General features: G+C 40.3%; 1 protein-coding gene across 13 annotated transcripts in view; it reads right to left on the reverse strand.

The window, feature by feature from the left end:
* SLIT2 (slit guidance ligand 2) overlaps positions 1-13,436 on the reverse strand; it is a 424,023-nt gene that overhangs the window by 89,359 nt on the left and 321,228 nt on the right. For 9 of the 13 annotated variants that reach the window (XM_073342401.1, XM_073342402.2, XM_073342412.1 and 6 more), the window contains 3 exons: positions 12,907-12,924; positions 11,661-11,811; positions 3,921-3,995 (listed from right to left, as the gene is read on the reverse strand). In XM_073342401.1, the coding sequence (XP_073198502.1) occupies positions 3,921-3,995; positions 11,661-11,811; positions 12,907-12,924 (244 nt within the window). The remainder of the gene's footprint in view (positions 1-3,920; positions 3,996-11,660; positions 11,812-12,906; positions 12,925-13,436) is intronic. The other 4 variants (XM_073342399.1, XM_073342407.2, XM_073342403.2 and 1 more) reach the window with 1 other exon arrangement.

The following is a 13,436-nucleotide window of genomic DNA, read 5'->3' on the forward strand; positions in this document are numbered from 1 at the left end:
TTCAGTTTCTAAGCTGAGAGAGATACAAAAAGTAAATAAGTAGCACAAATGATGACAAGTAAATGAAATATTCATGATCTATACTATTACTAAAAAAGGTGAGGAATTTTTAAACCAACAAGAGATATGGTTTATGTCTCTCCTCTTGTGGAGAGCAGTTCTAAAATATGGGAAGAAAATCTGCAAAAAATGTTACACCTTTTTTGCAGGTTTTTGTCAGTGTTGAAATTTGACTCAAAACAAGTAGCAGTGACTTTGTATTTGGAAAAAGTATCTAATTTCAGTATTTACACATTGCTTTAAAGATTTTAGTGATACATCTGCAATACTTTATTTTGCTCTCTTCAAATACCCATATTCATATTTACTTAAATTTTAATTTAAACAACACCAAATATGTATTTATACACAGTCTGATATTATAATACAGTAATGACTTTTTACAAAGCAATTACATGATCAAAACAACATATAAAATGAAATGATTCTAAAGTCTTATTTCTTTTACTTGCTGGTATCTATGATATTTGGAAGAAAAACAAACATAATTTGGTGTTTTTTGGAACATCGCTTTTATTTATTCACTTTAAAAAATATATTACTCATTACATCTAAAATACATACACACCAGAATGAATCTGTATCAATATCTGACAAATGTAAAACCTAAGGTTGTTGCTTCAGCTGAGTTTTGACTACTCAGTTATTGCATAATATTTGTTTCAAATATACCTTGCTCTTGATGAAGGATATGATTTGGTCTGTGGTTAAAGCACAGGTCTGGGAACCAAGATCTCTATATCCCTAATCCCAGATTCACAGATGACTTGATGCGTGGTCCAGGACAATCTCCTTAGTTTCTTATTATCTGACTTTCTCCATGTGTAAAGTGGGAATATTACTATGCTATTTAGTGTTCACGGATTAGTTAATGTTTGTACAACTCATCAGTGAGGCCAAGTGATATAGTGTTATTACTATTGACAGAACATTAACTCGATTAAATATTTAGGCCCTAGTCCTCCAGTGTGCTGATCTATTACCTTTCCCCTGCATTCGCTGCTTGCAATAATAATGATATTATCGGAGTATATGACTGATCTTGATGTGTTACTCATTAGTTTGGAACAAGCAAGGGGACAAGTAGGTGAACAGAAGTAACTGGATTGCCAGGCTTGCTATATAAACAATTTGATACATAGAAATTGTTAGGAAATAATTGAAAAAGGATTGACATGACTGGTTAGTTTTAATGATTAGGCTTAATTATGGAAATGCAGAATGCCACAGATGGAACAGGCACAGGCATTGACCTTATGATAATTGGGGTATCAGAACAAATCTGGGTATGTATCCATGACATCTAGATCATAGAATATCAGGGTTGGAAGGGACCTCAGGAGATCATCTAGTCTAACCCCTTGCACAAAGCAGGACCAATCTCCAATCTTTGCCCCAGATCCCTAAATGGCCCCCTCAAAGATTGAACTCACAACCCTAGGTTTAGCAGGCCAATGCTCAAACCACTGAGCTATCCCTCTTTAGTATTAATCCGGGCTGAAATACTATATGCAAGTTAGATAATGTGGGGTAGAAGGTACCATGCCTAGTCTTCTTTCCTTGGGTACTCTCAGGCTCTGAACAGTTGTCAACTAGATCTGTGGCCTTCTGAGGTTCTCCACTTGCTAATTTTCATCTATTTTTATTAATCTTTTATAGTGTAAATATTAAATGTGTTTGGTTGGATAAGTTTATGCTGTGTAGCTGTGATGGTTGTACCAGGCCCTTTGAGGCCCCCTGCAGGAGAACTCGTGGTCCTACCACACCCTGCCCCAGGAAAGGAGAAGTGAAGGTGGGTCCTCTAGGCCTGCTCAGAGAGGCCCCAGGAGCCTGAGAGAGAACCAGAAGTAGAGTTGCAGAAAGCAAAATGCTGCCAGAAGGAGAGAGAGTACCTGAGAACTGTAATCCTAAAATAAAGGGTGAAAGGAAAGAGATTAGGTGGGAAGAAGCCCAGGGAAAACACTAGCAGCTAACAGATAAGGGAGTATTGCGTGACTGCTGTTCATAGGGTCCCTGGGTTGGGATCCAGAGTAGGGGTGGGCCCAGGTTCCCCCCATGGCCACTGGAGAGGTGGCCCAAGGCCCAAGAAGGGGAAAAGACTTGTTTAGAAGCCCAAGCAAAGGGCTGGAATTTAAATAATTCAGGGATGGGATTGAAGACCCTGGTTAGGGAAGACAGACCATCTTGTGAATTCTTGGTTACCCAACCAGAATAGGATTGAACTTGAGAGAGGACCTGGCTGGAGAGCTGGGGCAGGGAGTACTGGTGAAGACAAGAGTCTCAGGGGAGAAAGCCCTGGGGGCAGTACTTTATAACAGAGAAGGGAACAGGGAAAGACTTAAAAGTTAGCCCAGAGGGGACTGAGAATTGAGCCCAGAGACAAGACTGAAGACACTAACAAGGGCACAGCATAGTCCTTGTTGGATCTTTGTTACTCAGGAAGGAGTTCATTCATGCATATTGGCTGTGTGTGACTTGGCCAGAGAGTTGAGCCACTGACGACCGGCCTAGCAAGTTCAACAACCTATAGCAGGTGCCAGGAGCAGAAAAGATTGCAGCGCCACTCCCATCCAACAGGAGGCACTGCTGAGAGATGAGTACCCCATCACAGTAATATTAATAGGTATCATAATTATTTGGCTTCTTTGTAAAATTATAATTGAACCTATACCACTTTACTGCCAATCATTTCAATCCCAGAGAGAAGGGGGATTTCTTAGGCAATCTCAGGTGTAGCCCATTTTGGGAAAGAACCTGTGATTGATTATTAATAATAAAAATAATAAACAGTCCTAAATGACTCAACTGTGACCTAGAGTGACAAAGTAGGGGTGAGTGAGTAGTTGAAACGGACATGGCATTTGATCTTTGGTCTCTCTGAATCTGCTATATGAATACTGATAAGTACCACCAGTGATGGTGGTTTTCGTGGGGGGTTGGACACCCTCCCACTTGGAACTGGACTGTGCATATAGACTCATTTCACATATGGCTACTGAACAACCCTCGAACTGTGATAACTTTTGGCCATTACTAACCTAGGTTGGCTCCTTTTTTACCGTCACATGTAGCAGTCATTTTATTCTTCTCTTTATATAAGTCAACAGTGGATCATTTTTCATGAATTTGCTGGGATTGTATTGACATAAGTACCTTTCCTTGGTACTTATGTTTGCAGTTTGGAAGAAACATTAATAAAAAGACTGAACACTAAATATAGCTACAAAAAAGTGACATGTCCTCTTTACTCTCTGACAAGTATTTCTGTCCTTCACTAAGCTTAAACAAAAGACTTCTCATAGTGGGTTTTTTGTTTTGGTTTTTTGAAATGACTTATGAAACTGTCTAAACTTCTCTTGGAATATGAATTGCGGACATTAATTCACACGGATGAGCTATCAAGCCATTTTCCCAATAATTTAGTTTTGACATTTTCCCCTAATGATAGTTTGATAAAGCAAAAAGTCAAAAGCATGTCCTGAATGTGCTGAAAGAGGCAGAACAGCATGGTTAGGGAGTAATAGAGGAAGTTACAAAAGATTACTGGAACTGTTTTTGAACTGCTTAGGTTGCTAGATCCCTGATTTGTATGAATAACAGACCAGCTGGCTGAACACTAAACTAAAGGTGTCAAAGCTGTACAGCATGAGAAGTTGCAACTGACTGTGCCTTGCTCCACAGAAAAGAGCTGCCAACTTTGATCTAACTCAGTGATTAGGTCAAACCCATGCTACAGTACACCTTTTGATTTCTGAATGGAATATACTGCATCTCTCAGATGTGAACAAATACAATTTATAGAAAAGTACACCAGTGAACTACTATACCATTTGAACAGATGTCAGTGAAGATAAACTTACATTTTACGCAGCTGAGGAAGCTTCTTAAAGATCCCAGTCGCCTCTAACACTGTGAATTCATTGTTGTTCAGTCTCCTGGAGAAAACAGCAACAATACAGTCACAAAATTATTCCAGCACCAACATGGCTTGACAGACTATTTTCTAGATTACATGATTTTTTTCATAATATTTTAACTAAAATATCTGCAGTACTCAGGTAAGATTTCAATCTATGCTTCCATTTCTAATTCTGTAGTCACGGTGTACGCAAATCTGCCATCTCAATTAGAGTTAAGAATGCACAGGGCTCCAGGACCAAGAACAGAATGTAAATATTATAAATACAAAATCTGAGGGAAATATAAAATATGTTTTAATTTAGATCCTCTCTCTTTTTACTGATAAAGATGCATAATAAACTAACATAAAAGTCCATTGAGGGAATCTGATGTCTGCATACCTTCTACCCTAATCTGGCTTCTGGGATAGGGTAATACCACTATGTTACTATCCTCTTTCCTCTTGCTACTGGGAGGGAAAGCAATTGGCAGAACATGCAAAGAGCTAGTTGTTGGCAATATTCAATTAGGGAACAAACAGGAGCAGCCTCATGACCCCATCTGTCACATCTATAAACTTCGTTTTTGCAAGAGACTTTCAAGGTCCAGGACTAAAGGGCTGCTCATCTCTCTCCTTCACGAAGATGGGGGAGACTGCTCCACTGTTGAAGTTTTATTTCCCTCAGGGACAACACATCACAAATATTCCAGAGATGGTCCCATAGCAATTTGTAAATAAAAATCTTGAAGTATATACAAACAACTGAAAATTGTCCAGTGTTCATTACAGGATATTGGGTGAAGTCCGATAGACATCTGGAGAGTCTCACAGAAATATCATTTACAAGGATGAAATTATTCTTTTATGCTTCCAGTCTCTTGACTGGGAATAAAGGGCTCTACAACTTAGCGGTGTTTTTAAGCCCTAGGGTAGGCCCATGATTGCTAGCTGGTGTCAACATGTTCGGCCTTAGACCACTGACCTCAGGTCATTCCATTCCATCTACCGTCAGTGTCTAAGAAATCACCAAAAGCTACTCTTGTAGTGCTTCAGGAAGGTAGGTAATGAGCACCAGATGGTTGTTTGAAAAATCTTAAAACAGTGATTCTCTGGCCCAGAAACCAAAGCACCTTTAGCAGAGTGAGGCCTGAACCCTGAGAGGCTGTTAACTTGGGCCAACTTTTATATTTCAATATGGTATGCATTGATCCATGCATCTAATACACAAAGGGTCATTTTCCTTTCTTAGGCTTCTTTAAAAGGAAAAAAATCCAACCCCCTAGTCTCTTTAGTTTTAGGGTGCTAATGTTTTAATCTCCTTACCCCATTTAAGGATGGAGTCTAATTACCTTTTGTTTAAAGATCTGGGACTAGGACCTAACCAGAGATGAATGCCTGGATCACTATGGAACTCTAAATCTGACATGGGTCTAAACTGGGAAACACTTCTCAGGGTGATCTTGTTGGGAAAGAAGGTGAGAAAAGGAAAATGGCAAGAAAGCTGCTAGTTCACCCATCCTTCTAGTTGAGGTTATGGCTACCACTTTAAGTGATAAACTCAATGCTTGTCTTCTGGCTATCAATTTGAAGTGCACAGTCTTTTCAACAATTGATTGAAATCCTACATAAACTTGAATTGGGAAAGCGAACAGTTGTTTTGGACAGATGTAGAATATTTTCCAACCAACCTGAAGTACATAGGACATGCATTTCAAGAGGTGCAAAGCGCCCACAAATTCAAATGAGGCAAATGAGATGGAAAATCTGGTGCATACTGACCAATGAGTGTGACTACACTGAGTAACCTTTAAAGTGATCTTTGATAGGATAGAACAGGGTTTTGGATTCTATCCTTTCTACATCAATAAACAAGTTTACCGAGGACATGTAGCACTTCCTGGAAGAGCTGCTTTCCTACATGTTAACAGACTATCTAACATTGCAACACAAGCCTTCTCTAATGCCAGCCATTCAAGTATCAGGAGAAGCCTGTGAGGAGAAATGGGGGGGATCAGGCCCAGGTCCAAGAAGAAAGGGAAGGGTCTCTCTAGGACACAATAAGCATTTTCTATAGCATCCTTTGTGATACAGATGAGACTCAGCTGCAGTAAACCCAAAGATAAACAGACACCCTGGGGATACACAGGCCATGTAGTTCTCCTTGGCTTTAAGCTTGTAGACATGTAGTGATGTCATGAGGTAAGCTCTACCACTGGAAGCCTGAATATTCCAGAATAACCAGAAAATAGTCACCACGGAAAGGGGAAGAGGAAGGGATTCATAGACATCAAGAGGGATTTTTCTGCCAGGCTCCTTTGAGCAAATCTGACATTGAAGTAGCTGTTAGCAGGAATTGCTGCTTCACATGGAAACCAGAACTCAGATTTCCAGTCTGCTTGTCAAATAACTGTAAACTAGACTTCTTCATGAAGAAGCAGGTTGAATCTTGATAAGATATTGGTGGCCTCCAAAATCAAAGGCCAGTGCTCTTAGTTGAAGCAATGTTAGAATCACCAACCTGGTGCCTAGCTCTGACATAGTGCTTTTCATCATTAGATCTCAAAGCACTTTACAAAAGATATAAATAGGAAGTTATTAGGTACCATGGCCAGATCTTGGTGTTAGGGAACGATTTTAAGATTTTTCTCTCTATTTTGGAGTTTCTTGGTAGTTGGTAGGTTATTCCTGTATGAAGGACAAGGAAGATGGGATGAAGTGCTGGATCTTTCTTGTTGCAAGCTGAGGCTCATGCAGCATCACTGCTTTTGGTGCTGCATGTGTGGCGATATAATGTACACTACTATAATAAAGTCAAGTCCTCAGTGGACCTGCAAGGAAGTAAGACACATGGCCTGAAGGGTTGGAACTTGTATGGTTGTGGATCACATGGAATTTATATGGTTGGAATTGAAGAACTACTCTAGTGAACAGCTTAGATTTTGAATTGTTAAATATTTGTTCAAGAGGTTTGTTTTCTGTGATCATCGTATTCCATACACATAGCTCTAAATCACAATGAGAGCTTCTTTCTCTATTGTTCCATTGGTGTCAGTGTTCTCCTGGCAATGGCAATTATGCTGGCAGTGTTTGTCATTGTGTGCTGGTGATGCCACCATCAAGTGTTTCTTTGCTTGAAAGTAGGATATTACACTGTCACTGGTCAAAGCAGATAAGGAAGCAACAAACTGAGGGCATCAGTATAGCTTCTCAAGTTTGGACTTCTCAGGTTTATGGCTTCTCTTTTAAGCTACTATGGCGGAGTGTGAAATGAAGTGTGCACAACAGCTGAGCATTTGCAGGAAGCTGTGTACTTCACTGACACTCTGTGGTGCTGCTAAACTTTTGATGGCGACTATCCAGTTTGTTTCTGGTGTTATGCCAGCTGCTGAAAAGTTATAGCAAAAAACAGTAAAGAGGATTTATAGAACTGATATTTTGTTCCATTTAGAGTGAGGTTCTTCTCCTGGAGTGTCTTGAATACTGATTTCAGTGATTTGTCAAGGGCCTCATGAGTTGTCCCACACGTCAGAAAGTAATCAGCAAAGTATCTTACTTCCGGGATGCCTTATAGAGCTTGTTGGATTGTGTTCCAGAGCACCTCAATAGCAGAACAGATACTGCGTGACCACCTCCTGTGCCCTTATTTTCTAAAGGACTTTGGGAACAAATAGCAGAAGAGGAAATGATGATTAGAGCAAGGCTTGGTTCACTTGACAGTGATTCATTACCCACAATTATGCCTCTATCCTGGCGCTATTATTCATGTGTGTTGCAAACAGGTCTGTGGCTGGTCCTGAACTAATCCGGAGAAATATTTTCTTGATGAAATCCTAAGTGCTGAGCCAGTTCAACCCTCCAAGTACATGAGTGGCCCAGATAACAAGTAGGAGAAATTCTGCAAAACAGAACATCTTTCTCATCTCCTTGGATAGGGACTTGCTGCTTGTTCCACACTGCTTGTTAATTAGCTATAACTGCAGATATTGTGTCTTAGCGTACATCCACACTGCAATAAAAGACCCACAGCATGGCTGCAGCTGACCCCGGTCAGCTGAATTGGCTCATGGGGCTAAAAATTGAAATGTAGATGCTTGGGTTGGAACCTCAACTCTGAAACCCTGCAAGGCGGGGTGGATCTCAGAGCCCAGGCTCCAGCCTAAGCCCAAACATCTACCCTGAAATTTTTACCACACACCCGAGCCCTGTGAACCCAAGTCAACAGACCTGGGCTCTGAGCTTCAGTGCCATGAGTGTGTGTGTGTGTTTTTTTTTTTTATTGGAATGTAGCCATACTTTTTAAGGCTAGAGGCCTGGAGCCAGCCAACCCTGAACACCTGAGCATGAATCTCCTGATTCTCCTCTAAGAGCAGTAGGAAGTTGCAGAGTTTTTTCAGGGAGTTCTCAGGAAGAACAGAAGTGAGTACAGAGGCTGCTGGGAGTGAGTAGGCTCCAGCAGAGAAACCTGAAACCTGGGTAGGGAGACAACAGGCAGGGAAGGTCTGGGAAATTGCATGGACTTGAAAACTTTATTTTGAATGTTTGTTAATTTAATAAAGCAGGGACCCCTGACTGGGAGAAGGACTGGGGCCTGGAAGCCAGAGCCAGAAGGCTGAGCTCCAGCCAACAAGGTCTGGGAGTAGGCAGCAGGGAAGTTTGGAGCTGTGCCAGCTTAAGGCTGGCGGGAAGACTTTTGTGTTTGCTGTTTTTAACTTTAAGTTAATACACCAGACCCTATTAGAAGATTTGTAAAAGACTCTTTTTAAGTTTGAGTAACCAAGAGGGTAAACTGAGGTGAGGGACTGCTTATAGGGCTGCCACCTCTGAGGCCATGAGGGGTGACCGGGAGAAGGCCACTCATTGACAAACAGCATGGATCTAGATCCATCCTTGAGCTTGAGGAGAGTGATGTGGTATTTCTCATCAATTCTAGAATCCTTAAGATGAGAGAGATAAAAGTTGCTCCCTAATTCCTTTCTGCTGAAGAGCAGTGACGATTAGCACACAGTGAAGATTCTCCAATGCAATCTGCATTGATTTCTCCCACGACCTTAAGAAAACACTCAGTTCTGGATGTCACCCACTTTGCAGCTCCCCTCACAGAGCATTGATGGGTCCATGATACAACCTTTGTTGACAAATACAGGATTCCCAGTAAAACAAGGGAGGCTGAGATGCCTGGATCTTTTCTGCCGTGTCCACTTTCTTGCCCATTGTCAAAACTGGCTCCTCTATGGAGGGATGTAGTGTTCTGGAAATAGCTTCTATCAAACTAACTTGATATCTTTTTTTGGGGGGGGGGAGGGGCGAATTAGATTACAAGATTGCCTGCTGAAACAACCACCACTACCTGCCTCTTCAGCTACTGCCCTATTTCTCTTCTTTGTCAAACTCAGTGGTTGTAGACAACATGTTCACGAACTTGTATTCCTCTCCTCCAATTCCCTGTCTCCCATCAATCAGTTTCCACTCTCTCTACTTAAACTGACCTCACCAAAAAGTTTTTGAATGACTTCTTAGCCAAAGACCAGTGCCTCTGCTCTATCCTCATCCTCCTTGACTTCTCTGTACTTTGACACCACTGATCATTCTCTTCCTCTTGAAATCGAAGACTCCTGCTTCTCCTCCTATCTTTCTGATCCACCTGAATTGTATCATTTGGTGGGGTTTTGCCTTCTTTCTCCTTCAGTGAGCACCTCCCAAGGCTGAGTCCTTAGCCCTTGGCTCTTCTCTCTCTCTCCATCATATATCTAGGCACTGTTATACACAAGCATGGCTTTACGTACTATATGTCAAGAACTTGCATATTTATTTCTCCACTAAAAACCAGTCTCCCTTGACCCAATCTTGCATCAAAGCTTATCTTTCAAACACCTCTTCATTGACATCTATCAAGCAGCGCAAATTTAACATGGCCAAAACTGAACTTTTGCTTTTCCCACAAAAGCCTCCTCCTCTCCTCAGTTTGTCTATCCTCATGAACATCACTTAGCCCTGCAATTTGGGCATCCTCTTCAATTTGGGCATCCTCTTCAATTCAGCCCTTTCTCTTAACTCACATATTCAGACTATATCCAAGTCTTCTTGTTTTAACATTTCAAGGATTTAGCCTTATTGGTCTGTACAGACTGCTAGGACCCTTGTTCGGGCCTTCATCACTTCATGCCTCAACTACCATAATCTCATCTTGACATCAGTTACATTGCACCTCCTCCAATCCATTCAAAATGCTGCTGCTAGCACCACCTTTCTGGCTTGTCACTCTGACTGTATTATATCTCCCCTCCTTGCGTCTCTACACTAGCTCTCACTCTTCCACTGCATTAAACACAAGCTCCTTGTCTCTGCCTTTAAGCCCCTTCACCATTTAGTCCACCCTATCTGCCAGGTCTACTAGCACATCAAGGCATCAACTCATAAGAACCGCCAGACTGGAGCAGACCAATTGTCCATGTAGCCCAATATCCTGTCCTCCATCATTTTGTATGTGTAGTTGCGATTATGATTTCCAATGTGCATTACTTTGAACTTAACAACATTGAACTTCATCTGCCATTTTGTTGGCCAGTCACCCAGTTTAGTGAGATCCCTTTGTAACTCTTTGAAATCAATTTTGGATTTAACTATTTGTGTAATCTTGGATCATCTGTAAACTTTGCCATCTCACTGTTTACCACATTTTTCAGATCATTTATGAACATGTTGAACAGCACTGGTCCCGGTAAAGGTCCTTGGGGGACCCCGCTATTTACCACTTTCCATTGTGAAAACTGACCATTCATTTCCTACCTTTTATTTCCTATCTTATAACTAGTTACTGATCCATGAGAGGACCTTCCCTCTCATCTTCTGACCAAGCTTACTTTGCTTAAGAGCCTTTTGGGTGTGACCTTGTCAAAAGCTTTCTTAAAGTCCAAGTACACTATATCTAAGGGATCACACTTGTACACATGCTTATTTTCACCCTCAAAGTATTCTAATAGATTAGTGAGTCATGATTTCCCTTTACAAAGGCTGTGTTGACTCATGTATGCATCTGATAATTCTGTTCTTTACTACAGTTTCAACTAATTTGCCTGATACTAACGTTAGGGATGTTACATTAGCTTTCTTTCAGTCATCTGGCATAGAGGCTGATTTAAGTGGTAGGTTACATACTAGTTGGTAATTCTGCAATTTCATATCAGAGTTCCTTCAGAACTCTTGGTGAATACCATCTGGTTCTCGTGACTTATTGCTGTTTATCAATTTGTTCTAAAACTTCCTCTATTGACACCTCAATCTTGGACTGTTGTCTTTGTTACACGTCTGTACATCACCGAGGATAATGTGATCCTGCTTCTTGATTGGGTCAGCGAGTTGCTACTTTAATATAAATAAAAAATAAAACCCTGCCCCCCCCACACAATAAAAAAATAAAATAAACAGTGGATAATCATGGAGTAGAAACATGGCATGGTACAGCAGTTACCTTATTAATTTGTTAGTTTAGATATTCAGTTTTGCTTTTTGGGTTGAGTGTTAACAAAAATGTTTTAAATTTGGTTATAACATCATTCAGTATTCAAAACAATGGGGAGGGGGAAGGGAGTAGTTTGAGCTTTCTTTCCCCCTCTTTCTTGTAAGCTGTTTTGACTTTTAAAACCAAAATGTTAGCTGTACTCCCACTGACGAGCAGCATGTTATTGCGGGTTGAACTTACAACTCTGCTGTGTACTGGGGTACGTGGTCAGGAATTTTGTTGAGCTTCTGATTGGAGCAATCCACTGTGGTTCCTTCACAGCGGCATTTTTCGGGACAAGCCAGATCTGCAAAGCAGTCTCCACTTAGTTTTGATCGGTAATCTTCGGTGCCTGTGGAAGAGTCAAGCCAAAATATAGACACTAAGTCCATAGAGTATGAGATTCATTTCTCATGAGAAAATTTAAAATGATAGATCTGCAATGCAGACTAAAGGCGAATAACTTGAGAAATGTTTCATAAACTTTGTGCTACTAAACAGACATTAAGGCTTCAAGAGAAGGTTCAAATACAGGGGCTTGAGATATGCTGGAAAACTTGTGACCAAGTTCGTGGTGATGGGAGAACACTGAAAACTTATGCTTTTCACAGCTGTACTTTCTGCTGATTGTGCTGTCAGCCAATCTTGCCTGGTTTACATCTAATCACACAAATGCCACTGATTATTACAGAATTTATTTTTCTTTGTGTGTCAAGATTTAATAGATTCTTCTATGCCATTTCTTTTTTCTCTTGTTATTCTTTTTGTTGTTGACTGGACTTCATTAACCTTCTAAATTCATTTCTTTTACAGTTCCCAATCCTCCACATAATCTCAAATACAGAAGATTCAAAGCCCTATTTTATCCTTTAATTTTAAAAGTGTGTAATCCTGACTTAAGCCTCAGCAGCTTGCCATGCTGTAGAAAGCTGCGTGACGTTCCATGGTGCTTGACAGAACCATGTTTTACTCATACCTTGCAACCACATGGTTAGATCAAGCACAACAGAAAATCTCGCTAAATTATCATAACTGCATCCACTAGGCCAAGGACAAAAGCAAGGGAAAAAGAGGAAGGAATAGGGAAAAGCTACAGAATCTCTTGAAGTTTAATACTTGCTTACATGACATGGCATTCCTATTACAGGATGTCCACTGCCACTGTAACAGTATTAGTGTCACAGCTTAACTAAAAAGTGGAAGAAATAGACCACACTGCAAGTTTCTTCCACCATTTCCCACAATCAACAGAACAAAAATAACATCCTATCGATATCAGAAGAAAACATCAAGTAAGGAACTGAGGGTGGGTGACAGGGAAAACAGATACAAGCTCAAAGGACCTGTGGGTTCTTCTTGGACAAAGGTGGAAAGACACTAGTAGAAGAAGGTGCACCAAGGTTGGGAAGTACACTGTGATTTAGTTCAGACACTGAACTTTACTTACAGCCAAAATGGTGAACTCCTGCAAAAGTAAAGATAGCCAAGGAGGAAAGAAAGACAGAGTAATCCCAATTAAAATAAAAACATGAAACTAAGCCGTCTCATTCTCTTGCCTCAATATTATTTCTCTGATTACAGGATGTTGCAATGAGGCACCATCTTTAGGACAGAGAGAAGAATTCATTTTAAGTGGCATACAAAACTTCAATTAAGCTAAAGGGTAGAGATTAATTATGAACTATTTATAGGATGATATTTTTCATGTGTTATAATTTATCATTTTAAAAATTCTTTTATTATGATAAGATAGAGTAATGCTGCTTTATACAAATTTATGCTAAGCCACTTAAAATAAAAAAATAATCAAAGAAACTTTGGGGAAACAGTCACAAGTGCCATAGAACAAAAGAGGCCTCACATACTGTAATATTTTAGCATCTACTTAGCTTCAAGTAATGTATATGACATAACTACTTGAAATATTTTTATGAACAAATACAAAAGCAGAATTTGTTCAAGTTCCTGCTTTATTAC

This window comes from Lepidochelys kempii, chromosome 4 (assembly GCF_965140285.1).
Source record: "Lepidochelys kempii isolate rLepKem1 chromosome 4, rLepKem1.hap1, whole genome shotgun sequence".
Classification (NCBI taxonomy): Eukaryota; Metazoa; Chordata; order Testudines; family Cheloniidae; genus Lepidochelys; species Lepidochelys kempii.